This window comes from Chiloscyllium plagiosum, unplaced genomic scaffold, assembly GCF_037043375.1.
Source record: "Chiloscyllium plagiosum isolate Xiang-an unplaced genomic scaffold, Cpla_swu_hap1 HiC_scaffold_34, whole genome shotgun sequence".
Taxonomy (NCBI): domain Eukaryota; kingdom Metazoa; phylum Chordata; class Chondrichthyes; order Orectolobiformes; family Hemiscylliidae; genus Chiloscyllium; species Chiloscyllium plagiosum.
The window spans coordinates 20,921,057-20,934,723 of record NW_028270172.1 but is presented as its reverse complement, the minus strand read 5'-3'; the positions used below and the strand labels follow the sequence as shown (position 1 = coordinate 20,934,723).

The 13,667-nt window shown below is 41.3% G+C and overlaps 1 protein-coding gene across 12 annotated transcripts in view; it reads left to right on the top strand.

Annotated features, from left to right (window-relative positions):
* fhod3b (formin homology 2 domain containing 3b) overlaps window positions 1-13,667 on the top strand; it is a 598,094-nt gene that overhangs the window by 534,128 nt on the left and 50,299 nt on the right. For all 12 annotated transcript variants that reach the window (XM_087978543.1, XM_043719366.2, XM_087978542.1 and 9 more), the window contains 2 exons: window positions 8,552-8,710; window positions 13,419-13,601. In XM_087978543.1, coding sequence (XP_087834669.1) covers window positions 8,552-8,710; window positions 13,419-13,601 — 342 coding nt within the window. The remainder of the gene's footprint in view (window positions 1-8,551; window positions 8,711-13,418; window positions 13,602-13,667) is intronic.

The window sequence follows — 13,667 nt, the reverse complement described above, 5'->3', positions numbered from 1 at the left end:
AGTTCCAAACGCCCACCACCCTCTGTGTGAAGTACTTGCCATATGTATCCCCTTAAACTTTCCACCTCTCACCTTGATAGCATGACCTCTCGTTATTGAATCCTTCACCCTGGGAAAAAGCTTGTCTCTATTCACCCTGTCTATACCCTTCATGATTTTGTAAACTCAATCAGGTCCCCCCTCAATCTCCTTTTTTTCTAGTGAAAATAACCCTAACCTACTCAACCTTTCTTCATAGCTAGCACCTTCCATACCAGGCAACATCCTCGTAAACCTTTTCTGCACCCTCTCCAAAGTGTCCACGCCCTTTTTGGTAATATAGTGACCAGAACTATACACAGTATTCCAAATGCGGCCAAACCAATGTCTTGTACAATTTTAACGTGACTTGCCAGCTCTTATACTCAATCCCCCGTCCAATGAAGGCAAGCATACTATATGCCTTTCTCGACCACTCTATCTACCTGTGCAGTAACCTTCAGGATACAATGGACCTGCACTCCCAGATCTCTCTGCCCATCAACTTTTCCCAAGGTTCTTCCATTCATTGTATCATTCACTCTAGAACTAGACTTGCCTAAATACATCACCTCACATTTGTCTAGATTGAAAGCCATCTGCCACTTTTCCGCCCAACTCTCCAGTCTATCTATGTCCTCCTGTATTTTCTGACAGTCCCTTATGCTTTCTGCTACTCCACCAATCTTTGTGTCATCTGCAAACTTGCTGATCATACCAACAGTGCCCTCTTCTAGATCATTTATGTATATCACAAACAACAGTGGCCCCAATACTGACCCCTGTGGAACACCACTGGTCACCTTTCTCCATTTCGAGAAACTCCCTTCAACTACTACTCTCTGTCTCTTGTTGCTCAACCAGTTCTTTATCCACCTGGTTAGAACACCCTGCACACAATGTGACTTCACTTTCTCCATTAGTCTACAATGGGGAACCTTATCAAACGCCTGACTAAAGTCCATGTATATGACATCAACAGCCCTTCCTTCATCTATCAACTTGGTCACTTCCTTAAAGAACTCTATTAAGTTGGTAAGGCATGATCTCCCCCACACAACACCATGTTGCCTATCACTGATAAGCTCATTCTTTTCTTAATATAAATAAACCCTATCTCTCAGTACCTCTCCAACTTCCCCACTCCCAACATCAGGCTCAGTGGTCTGTAGTTACCCGGAATATCCCTACTACCCTTCTTGTACAGGGGGACAACATGAGCAACATTCCAGTCCTCTGGCACCTCACCTGTATTTAAGGATGCTACAAAGATATCTGTCAAGGCCCCAGCTATTTCCTTTTCGCCTCCCTCAACAACCTGGGATAGATCCCATCCAGTCCTGGGGATTTGTCCACCTTAATAACCTCTCGCACACCCAACACATCTTCCCTACTTATGCCAACGTTATCCAGACTAATCAAACTTCTATCTCTAATCTCAACATTCATCATGTTCCTCTCCTCAGTGAACACTGATGCAAAGTAATCATTCAGAATCTCACTCATTCTCAGGTTCAATCAGAATGCCTTCCTTCTTTATCTTTTAGTGGACCAATCCTTTCTCTAGTTACCCGCTTGCTTCTTATATAAGAATAAAATGCTTTGGGATGTTCCTTCATTCTGCTTGCTAAAGCTATTTCATGACCCCTTTTAGCCCACTTGATTCCTTGTTTTAAGACTTGTCCTACCCTTCCGATATTCCTCCAGGGCCCGTTCTGTTCTTAGTTACCTAGACCTTATGTACGCTTCCCTTTTCCTCTTGGCTAGTCTCCTATCATCCACAGTTCACTAATCTTGCCCTTCCTATCCTCTCTCTGTTATGTTGGTCGTTAATGATCTGATAGTCCTTGTTTAGCCATTTGTGCTTTTCTGCTCATCGAGACTTTTTACATTAAAAGTAAAAAGCTGTTAATCTTACAGCTACATTTAAGACAAATGCCTGTGAACTCTGTGACAACTATCAGTTTTTTCAGTGCAAAATTGAGGATGCTGCAGTCGTTAAATGGGATCAATATGAGAAGGCTTGCCATGAGTAATATTAGCCTATTGCAATTCTCACCACTCTCTGACCTTTCACAGCTCTTAGATTCATCATGTGTGGCTTTTATCTAAGTAATTGTCTTTGCTAGAAGTCTCTGGTATTTTCAGATCTTCCAGAATCTACTCCAAAAACTCCTGTGAATTTTAAAGTTGTCTTCTGGTATTTCCTCCACAAGTCTTCTCGAGATGAAAATTTGATCTGAACACAACTTACAGATCAAAAATGAGCTGGTTCTCATTTTTACTGAATGTTCAGCACAGAAACAGTCTATTCAGCTTAGGTGGTTCATGCCTGTGCTTACACCACTCCTGCTAATTCATCCAGCTCTATCCAAATATCCTTCTGTTCCCTCCATTATTGTTGTATATGTCTTCAAATCTTTTACCAAGTTTCATTCCTTTTGTATGCACCTTCAGTTTCTTATCATCCTGTCCCTCTGGGTTCTGTGGTAATGCCACCTTTAGTTATAGCTTAAAAACAATGACTGAAGATGCTGGAAACCAGATTCTAGATTAGAGTGGTGCTGGAAAAGCACAGCAGTTCAGGCAGCATCCTGCTCCTCAGAAGCTGCCTGAACTGCTGTGTTTTTCCAGCACCTTTAATTTTATTTTGATTTCACAAATAGCAAGATGGAGCAGGTCATATTCTGGCAGAAATTGTGATTTCACTGTGTGAATGGTGTCTCAGCTGTTTCAAGTTTTAAACCTTTTGAGCAGGGCTCGTCCTTGTATAAATCTTTAAATTAGTGGCAGCTTAATTTTAAGTGTCTCCAGAACAGAGTCACATTGATGTTGAAGTCAAAGTGTTGGCCCAAGATGAGGATAGTTCCTCTTGTTCTGCTTCATTTGAAGCTGGATTGTGCTCTGACTCTCTCTCATGAAGAGGAGCAGTCAACTGAAGTGTACTAAAAATGAACGCAGGAGTGTTGCCATCATTTATATATGGGTACAGTAAAAACCATAATGAAAAGGGAATGCTGGAAAAATTCAGCAGGTCTGGCAGTAGCTGTGGTAGGGAAACAGATTTAATGTTTCAGTGTGTGATGACTCCCCTTCAGAAATGAAGAGAGAATATGGGTTTTCTACTGTGGACAACAATGGGGAGAAGCAAGTAGAGCAGAAGGGAAGACTAGAAAGTAAGGTAGATTAGAGAGCATGGGTGTCGCAGGGCAAAAAGCAAAAGCGAGTGGTAATGGTGTAAAGGGGATAGTTCCAGAGTAGTGCAGAATGTTGGTCAGGTCTGCAAGAGAATCACACTTCAGGCGGGAGGGGGGGGGATCCAGATGAAGAGAGAAAGGTGAAGAAAACACAATGGAGCTTGACATTCATGGGCTGAAGTTGTTGAATATTGAATCTCAAATGCTGTAAAATGCCAAAACGCAAATGACGACGACGACTCCTGCTTGTGTTGGGCTTATCCAGAAGACGGGATGACCACTTTGCAGGTCACCTCCATTGATCCCAAGTCCCTCCTGTGATTTTCATTTCAATACACCATCCAGCTTTCATGTTCACAATTCTGTCCGAGAGTTCGTGAAGCTCAACGAAAGATAGAAGAACAGTGCCTCATTTTCTATTTTAGAAACTTTACAGCCTCTGGACTTGACATGAAGTTTAACAACTTCAAACCATGAACTGTGTCCTTTTTTGATTTGTGTCACTCTCTTCTGTATTCACCCACACCACCAGAAAAAAATCTTAAATTCTCCTATTAATATGTGTACTGCCCACCCTGCCCACTCCTACTCCCTATCCCTCTCCCTCTTCCCCTCTCACTCCGCCTCCCTCTCTCACTCTGCCTGCCTCCCTCTCTCACTCCGCCCTCCTCTCTCACTCCACCTCCCTCTCCATCTCTGCCTCTCCGTCTCCGCCTCCCTCTACCACTGCCTCCCTCTTATTCTCTGATTTGCTCTCCTTCTCTGCCTCTCTCTCTCTCTCTCTCTCTCTCTCTCTCTCTCTCTCTCTCTCTCTCTCTCTCTCTCTCTCTCTTCCCCCCCCCCCCCCCACACCATCTTCCTCTCCCATGCCGCCTCCTTCTCCCTCTCCCTCTTACTCCCCCCCCCCCCCCCCCCCCCCCCCCCCCCAACACGGTCTGTCTTTCCTCCCCTCCCACTGTCTCCCCACTGTGATTCCAGTGATCTCTAATCCACTTTGCCCTCTGAGCTTTCCTTCTGCTCCACTTACTTCTCCCCCACTTTATTCTACTCTACCAAAATCATCAATTTTCGAACTCTTCCTTAAGTTCCCAAGAAGAGTTAGGTTGGTCTTGAAGCATTAGCTCTGTTTCTGTCACCACAGATGTTGCCAGAGCTGCTGGGCTTTTCCAGCATTTTCTGTTCTGATTTCAGATCCCCAGTCAGTGTTGGATTTTACTTCCAATAAAAGCCACCTGTTCTAAATAAGCACAGACTCTAGCCTTGCCAACATAGTCGCAGAAATGCGAGGAGCATATTTTCCTGAGTACATTCATGCCTAAGCAAGGTTTGAAGTGTTAAAATGTACCTCTGGGGAAAATGCAGATATGGGCTGGAGACATTTATAGTGAACTGGAACCATTAAGGCTCTCCAGTAAAATGGCAACATCTTCATTTGGCTGTCTGACTGGCCTGATCAAGATTAGCTTTTTTTTTACTTTTATGGTGACTTGTTTGTCCTTAGTCTTGTATAATTATGAGAGGTGGAAGGGGATGCAGTCATTGGTCTGCTGGTAGTAATATTTTTTTCTACAGTCCCAACTGATGGAAAGTTAGCGCTGCAGTCAATTTGATCCCTCCATTCACTGGCTTAAAACAGTGTGTCCGCTATTTCTGTAAGGCATTGAATAATGTCATAGTCTCATACACACTGAAGCAGACCCTTCGATCCAACCAGTCCATAATCCCAAACTAGTCCCACCTGCCTGTTCCTGGCTCATGTCCCTCCTATTCATGTACTTACACCATTTAGAAGACACTTGGTAACTGTGCCAACATCCACCAATTCACCAGAAAGTTTGTTCCACACTGTGTAAAAAAAAAAAGTTGACCCCTCGTGTCTTTTTATAAGTCTGTCTTCTCACATCTTCAAAATATGTCCCCTAGTCTTGAAATTCTCCCATCCTAGGGAAACGACACCTACCGTTAACCCTATCTATACCTCATGATTGTACAGGAAGTTCCCGGGTTACGAATGAGGTCCGTTTTTAAGTCTGTTCGCAAGTTGAATTTGTAAGTAAGTCAGAACAATTATGTACAGTTCACACTCTAGCGTCAATTAGTCAAATGTTTATCTTAGTATATAGTATATATTTTACCTAAAACATCTTAAATATAATAATATAGTAATAATAGTTAATTTATCAATAGTACAGTATTTATAATTGCAAAAGAATGTGTGTGTGTGGAAAGGTATATAAAAAATTAAAGAAACATTTCTTAAACTGTTAGAAAAGATAATGATTAAAGGTTAACACTTCCACTCATTCCAATCGATGTCTTTCATACTGGAAGGGGCATTAATGATTAATTAAGAGGACTTTATTAATTGGAGGATGGGCCTGGTGCTGGAGAGGATGGGCCGGGTCAGGGATTGACTCTGCTGCTGGAGAGTGAGGGTTTACTTCTAAAGTCAGTTTCTTAAAGTAAACATCAAGGGTAGGTTTTCTTTTTCTCATTATAACTGGCCGCCTTCCTCAACTGCTATCATCTGCTCCAGCTTCATAAGGTCCTAATTGGTCAGTGAAAACACGCAATCTTTTGAGTGTTGCACAAAGTAGTCCGCCCATTCGTTAGTCCAACTCCATTTTTAAAAAAATAATAGGCTCTACAGAGGTCAGTTCTTAAGTACGGGCTTTCGTAGGTAGGGCGTTCATAACCCGGGGAAAGCCTGTATAAACCTCTATAAGGTCACCTCTCAACTCTAATAAACGGCATTCAATTAGCATCTGTTGAAAAGAAAGGGTGGCTTGGCACAGTCAACATGGAGTCTATTTCTAGACAAATATAACTCTTAAAAATTTCTGTTCTGAATTTTGTTGCTGGGTTTCCCTGCTAGTTAATTTGGAAATTCATAGCCTGACATGGGAAATGAGGTTACATAGACAAGACAGTTCCTTTTGGAGTCAGACCTTCATCCATGCTGATTCAATTGACCTTGACTGGACTAGGCAATACAGCAATTGTCCTTTCCACCATGGAACATAACTAGACTCAGACTCCTGCTGGAAAGTGTAAATTTACAGATGGTGGATGATGGCGCAGTCAAGCTCTGCTGTAAAACCCCAAGCACTCAAGGTCTTTGCTAATCCATTGGGATAAATGGTTACTTTGGCAAGACATTAAAAGGTAAGCAGCAATGTGCCCCAGCATGATTCAATATCTTCAGTGTTGGAAAGTGCACAGTCCTAATGCAGGTGGGTTGTGTCAGTCAGGTAGAAATTCCTGGTTAGTCCTATTGTCATACCCCTCGTCAATTCCATGTCAACTTCATTCCTATCTGGTCTTTGACAGCCTTTTTTCTGTGTTCTAAAGCAAAGCTCCTGCTGCTTCCAGGCAGAGAACGTACATTTGATGTGAGCAGGGAAGCAGAAGGATAGAGTCAACAACTGTCGCAATGAACCAAAAAACTGCAGTCTTCCATTTCAGTCTTGAAAGACTCCCATGGCTCTCAAAGGCCAGTGTGTGTTTGCTTTGGGTTTTCTTGTCTCTCCTACAATATTCTCTGAAATGAGAGTCTGTGGGGTTTTGTGCATTCCAGCCATTCTACTTTATAATATTCTGCAGGTGGAATTACCAGGAAATCATTCCTACAGATGTTATTTTATTGGAAATGCATGTATGTTTTCATTTTGAAAACTGTTTTCTTAATAAGTGAATGGTTCCTGTAAGGTCATGAGATCCTTTGTATTCATTCATGCGTGAAGAGTGCACATTCTTATCCATCTTCTTTTGAGTTGTGTTTTCCCCTCAAGTTATTTTTGAAGCTGTTTCTCTGGACAAGATACAGTGTCAGTCTGAGTTGACAGGTCTATCGTTCATGTATTCTACTGCTTCATATTTTGACGTTACTTCTTTCCCATTTTTCTCCCACTATATATAAGTGATGACCATTACATGCTCATGCTTGTCATGCTTGTTGGTTTAGTCATCAGATATAATTCTCTTACTGTTCTTCAAAATTGTCAATGGGATCTTTATCCATTTGGACCAGCAGGTACTTATCCATAAGGTGTGACCTTCAACAGAGCAGTACTCTTTCAGAAATTCATTTCATTTAGCAGTAATTTTTGAGCTCCAGGGCTCAAATAGATTTTGAACCCTGAAGTTTGTGATTCAGAGATGGGACTGCTGCTCTGCTGCTAACTGGTCCACAGCTACTGATTGGATAACTGGGTTTAGCTCCAAGTATTCTTCTACTTGTGCAGCGTAGTTGATCTAGCAACCAGTGGCCGAGGAGAATATTTGCACAAAGGTAGAATCATCTACAAAACCCAAATATTCCTTACTACTTTATTTTTTATTGTAAAGAACATGACTTGGTGTGCTTTTGAGTGGGATGCAAAAATCTTCGAGGGAAGTATGTGAACTTTGAGCATTGATGTAGCAGTCACTCTCAAGGTTGGGCAGCACAGTGGCTCAGTGGTTAGCACTGCTGCCTCATAGCAGAAGGGACTGTCTATATGGAGTTTACAAGTTCTCCCAGTGTCTGCGTGGGTTTCCTCTAGGTGCTCTGCCTGGTTTCCTCCTACAGTCCAAAGATGTGCAGGTTAGGCGATTTGGCCATGCTAAATTGCCTATGTTGTCCAGGGATGTGTAGGCTAGATGGATTAACCATGGGAAATGCAAGGTTACATGGATAGGTAGGGGCATGGGTCTGGGTAGGATACCTTTTTGGAAGGTTGGTGTGGACTCGATGGGCTGAATGGCCTGTTTCCACACTGTACAGATTCGGTTCTATGATACAGGGAATTAAGGGGAGAAAGACAGAAAAGTGGAGTTGAGAATTATCAGATCAGTCAAAATCTCATTGGTGAAGCAGACTCAATGAGCCAAATATGTAACATCTGATCCTATCCCTTATGAATTGGTAATGGTAGAGAAATAGTACACCTGTGTTCATGTGGCATGCAGTTAACTCCTGGACCCCATACACTTCGTCCGTGCTCTTTTGGTGTGGAGTAATTTGGTTTTCCTGATCTTCAGATGGGGTTACTATGGGAGATCAGTGGGCTCCCATGGATTGTCAAGCCTGTGGTTTCTACTAAGGTTCTGGTGATCAGAGCAATGAGCATATTGTAGGTTAGCAGAGGTAGTGCTCCAAGCTTCTTACCTCTTTCTTTGAAAATAAATACATGTGAAAGCATATATGCTCAAGAAAAGCATTCTCCTGTCCTTTGCATCCTAGTATTTCTTAGCAATATGGTCTATCCTAAACCTATAGCCACCATTCTGAGAACTCAAAAGCTGTTTTATGTGCATAGTCTAATTCTGTGTGAATATGTAATTTCCATTCTCAGAAGACAGCTGCAGATGGGAAGAGACAGGAAGTCATTGTGTTAGACTCAAAACGGAGCAACGCCATTAACATCGGACTGACCGTATTACCACCACCAAGAACAATCAAAACTGCAATTCTGAACTTTGATGAATATGCCTTGAACAAAGAAGGTATAGAGGTAAGCATTTCTGTGGATTTTCTCACTGTGCAATAGGGGAATGGGATCAGTCAGGAGAAGCCTCCTGTTTGGGCAGTTGGTGTCATTTTTAATTTCTCAGTTGGTATTAAAACAAATGGTGAAGCAACATGTTTTGAACAACAAAAAACTTAAAATCTCAGTTTGCGTGCAAGTGGACCAACTTACTCTTGATATCCTGAACATTCCCTACACCTCAATCCTGCTAGGAGAAAGTGAGGACTGCAGATGCTGGAGATCAGAGCTGAAAAATGTGTTGCTGGAAAAGCGCAGCAAGTCAGGCAGCATCCAAGGAGCAAGAGAATCGACGTCCCTGAAGAAGGGCTCATGCCCGAAACGTTAATTCTCCGGCTCCTTGGATGCTGCCTGACCTGCAGCGCTTTTCCAGCAACACCTTTTTCACCACAATCCTGCAACACCTTTTTCACCACAATCCAAAGGTCAAAGGTGCAGGCCTCCACTTGGAATTGTGGGAATTGAATTACCTTGAGTCAGATAGGTCAAGTAACAGGTAGAAACATACATTCTGTTGATGTAAACTTCTGCCCATCTTCCTGTGTAAGCCACTTATTTAGGCAATGAATTTTGTTGATCAATTATGGGAGATTTTGTGTGTTAACAATTAGCATCAAATCGACCAGGTTAGGCCTAACACTGTGCTGAAGATCTAACCAACATTGCATCATTTTAAAAAAAAAATCCAAATCAGCAATAGTGGTGATTCAAACATTAATGTGAGGGCTTGTGATTTCCAAGGATAACATTTTTCATTGGAAACAGAATTTTTCCAGCTGATTTTTAGTGTATTGTAGGGTATTGAAATTTCTGTAATTCACAATGTGGGCCAAAGTATAAGTGAATGCCAATGATTACCTCCCTGATGGAACTTCCTATTTCAATTACTCACCTTCACAACTCTCTAAATACAATGAGTGGCATCATCAGGTTATTTTGGTTCATATGTTCATTAATTTGCACCATATCTGAAACAGCAGTAGCAGGTAGTGTGAAGAAAATACATCTTGTGTGACAAGAGATACATTTTACACTGAAATCTATTTGGATGAAACTGCATATTTTTGCAGCTTGTTTCATGTGGATGTTTTGGGAGAAATATTAAATGAGTATACTCACCACTGTGACTCCCCAAAACAAGCAGGTCAATTAAAAATGTTCTACCCTGACTTCAGACTCCATAAACCAGGAGAAGAAAGTAATACCTTATTCCAGTGCTGTCCTCCAATCTGTCTGATTCTAACAAGTTGCTGGTCCACTTTCTGATTTGATTAGTTAAAATGGTGGCCCCTAAAGTCAGTGAGAAAATCTATAATAATGCAGAGATTGGAGCTGAAATGTTGACTATGAACTTAAAGAAAATAGTATACCTGAGTGATCACGCAAGGTAAAATTCCTCTGTTTGCACAGCTAGATTGAAATTGTAAACCATGTTCAAAAAGCCTTCCAATCCTTTCTTTTTTTAAAAAAAACTTTTTAAAAGAATTTCAAACTCCCAATTCAAGACCGAGAGAATGAAACAACACAGTTTCACATTTTGAGACATTTATTGTAACTAACAAGCTGTAAGCGCTATAGACTAACATTATTTTTGTAGACACTCTATACTTTTAATTACGGAACAGAATATATAACACAAGTGAAAACTCACTATCTAGTTTATAGATATTCAATTCTCCTGGAACCAGACTAAAATGATTCTTGCCTCCCTAGTGCTTGCTTTCGATCTATTCTTGGAAATGTTTTAATTCACTGGTCTTTCACAGTGTAAGCTTCCCCATTGACTTCTTTCTCTATCCAGGCAAATATTCCAGCCTTTCTCTAACTCCTCAGCAATTTGGTCTTTCCAGTCTGAGCACAAGCTTCCCACTTGCAATCCTGTACAGCCTTGAGCTGTTTTCTGTCTCCCAGGAACTCTCCGGCTGCCAATCTGGGAGGCTCAGATCTCCAGAAAAGATCTCATCAAAGTCCATCTCCTTGTCAGTGTGAGTCATACAGGTCTTGTATCCTGGTAGAAATGTTGAGTAGCTATTCTTTACAATTGTCTTTTATCTTATGGGCAGCTTATAGAACTGTTTATAACCCAGTATTTACTCTATCCGCTATTCGCTCAGGCTGCTGCCATTGTCTCCAAGTGCAAAACCCCCAGTAAACAACAGTTTTATATTCAAACTGTGACAAAGGACCGAAAACCACTACTGCTTGCTGTCATGCAAACTTAGGACAGATCACATGATTGCCTTCATTTTGTCTTGTTTATTGTATCAATTACATATTTCTAACAGGAAACATGAAACCCCATCCCCACACCCTGACCAAGAACAAAAATTAATCACTGACCTAATGAGTGTCTGTAAACATGCTCTGAAATGTAAAAACTAATAACACCTTAGCAATTATATTGTTGAACATAATATGGAGTATTCTTCCTTGTGCTGCTATGTTTATCATTAAGCAATGCACCTTGACAGCATTGCAATTTTTAAAGTGTATCAACTAAACAGAGGGGAAGTAAGGATTTCAAGTTCATTCTGTGGCAATCTTTTTTTAAAGTTCACTCTTTGTGTACAAGCATTTGTTTCGCTCCTCTTGGCTTCTGATACACATCATAGTCAACCTTTGCTCTCATGCCAATTTGAATGTTTGTGTTTCCATGTCATTACTTTGGATAATTGTATCCTTGATCTGGTTTGGTTAACCTTATCAGAAGCAGCATTGCTCACCATTATGAGGAGGGAACCCGTTCCACAGGGCGTTCTTTGGTTGTATTCCCACCCAAACAACAGGGAGATGCCCACCACCAGAGAGTTGATCTTTTCCCAGAGGTTGACTGGAAAACTCCAAACTTCCTTCTGAATTAGCCTTTAGTGTGGCTCTTAATGCAGTAATAATCTGCAAATGTGACTAGGATTGATGTGCTGAGACTGACGTGCAGTACAGTTCTCAGTGCACTCCTCTCCCCTCCAACCACCACTTCCCTTTCCTTTCTGTGTCATGTCCAGTCTCAAATCCAGCTTAAACCAACCCTCGGCGCCGGGAGGAAACTGGCAGGAATTTACCCAAAGCTACTGTTGCATGTGTTACTGGTGGCTGATTTAGAGCAGCCAGTGTTGGACTGAGGTGGACAAAGTTAAAAATCTCACAACAGGTTAGAGTCCAACAAGTTTATTTGGAAGCACTAGCTTTCAGAGCACTGCTCCTTCCACATGAACCTTTTGGACTATAAACTGGTGGTTTGTGATTTATAACTTGGTGGCTGACTTGGCAGAGGCCCTGAAATAGACACGATTAGTGGCAAACAAGTGGGAGAAAATAAATTTAAGCTTAATGAAGGTTTAACAGCAAAGTGTGTGGTTCCTTTGCTGTACTCTAAATTAGAGCAACTATCCGTTGGTTTAGTTCAGGTTTTCAAATTGCTTGCAAGAATGCTGAACTGTGGATGATCAAAATAAGTTGGCGCATCTGGAGGGCCATATTTCCCGAATATCGTGTTCAGTATTGCCACAAATGTCAGGGATCTCAGCTCTCCTCCTCAACACCAGCAAAGCCCCCATCTCAGCCCACCCTGGACTCTCGCAAATGTTCCCGGGAGTTAGATCAGAAGAAAACAATAACAAAATAAATGCAGCCAGTTCTGTCTAGTTACTACTCACTTATGTAACAAAAAAATGCATCTACATAGCACCTTTCGTGGCTCAGGACACACAAAACATCCACTTGATGTGATGTCACAATTGTAAGGTAGATAACTTGGCCAGCAATTAACATGCAGTGATATCCCAAAAACAGCAGCATGATAAATAACTAGGTAATTTTCTATGTTGAGCTATTGATTGAGGGAAAGATATTGGTCAGAACATCAAAGGTTTCCTTGCTGTTATTCAAAGTAATGCCACGGGATCTATTAAATGGCCTGGGAGAGCAGACAGGGTCAAAGTTTAATGTTTAGTCCCTTCCTTAGCACTGCACTGCATTGCATTGTTCACCTGGATTACATGCTCCTATCGCTAGAGTATAACTTGAAGCCATGACTTTCCTAGTCCGACGTTACTGTCACTGAGCAGTTAACGAAGAAATGAGAGAAAAGGCCTTCTGATCCATTCATCTTTGGCCATCATGTCTGATGATGTAGCATCTAGTTTCATTTTTAGTATCTCTAATGTACTTTCCTTTATCTTTCTTAGCAGATTTTTTCAAATTTTTATGTATATAGGACTAGTGTTTGTCATGTCTGACAAAGTCCCCAAGGTCCACCTGTAAGGAAGATACATTCTTGTAGAATCTAACTGATTTGAGAGTTGGCCAAAATTGAGATTTTCTCTTTTTGAACAAATTTTGCTACAGAATTTCCTTTCAATGTTCACCTTAAGATTTGATATACTGCACATTCAGGCATTCACAAGTCAGAAAGGATTGTATGTCACCATGTACATCTTTACCCGACATGATGTTAGACAAATTAACATCTAGGATTTGATAATTCAGACCCTCTCCTGCTCATCATCTTCAACACTGGAAAAGAAGAGTGACTCATCTTAATTGTATAACCAGGGGACAGTCTTGTGTAGAATAGTCACTCTCTAAAGTAAAATGCACAAACCCAAGAAAAAAAAATTCCCAGATCCTGCAGGCAATTAATAATGAAATGGCTTTCACGTATCTGATTTTGTTTTAGAAAATCCTGACCATGATTCCCAGTGAAGAGGAAAAGCAGAAGATCCAGGAGGCCCAGTTGCTGAATCCCGACATTCCTTTGGGTTCTGCAGAGCAGTTTCTTCTAACTTTGTCTTCTATTAGTGAACTCTCAGCCAGACTCCAACTCTGGGCCTTCAAGCTAGACTATGAGACAGTAGAGAAGGTAACTGCAACCTAGAAAAAAACATGATTTGTTTGTATGTGCAATATTTGATTAACAGCATGGCCT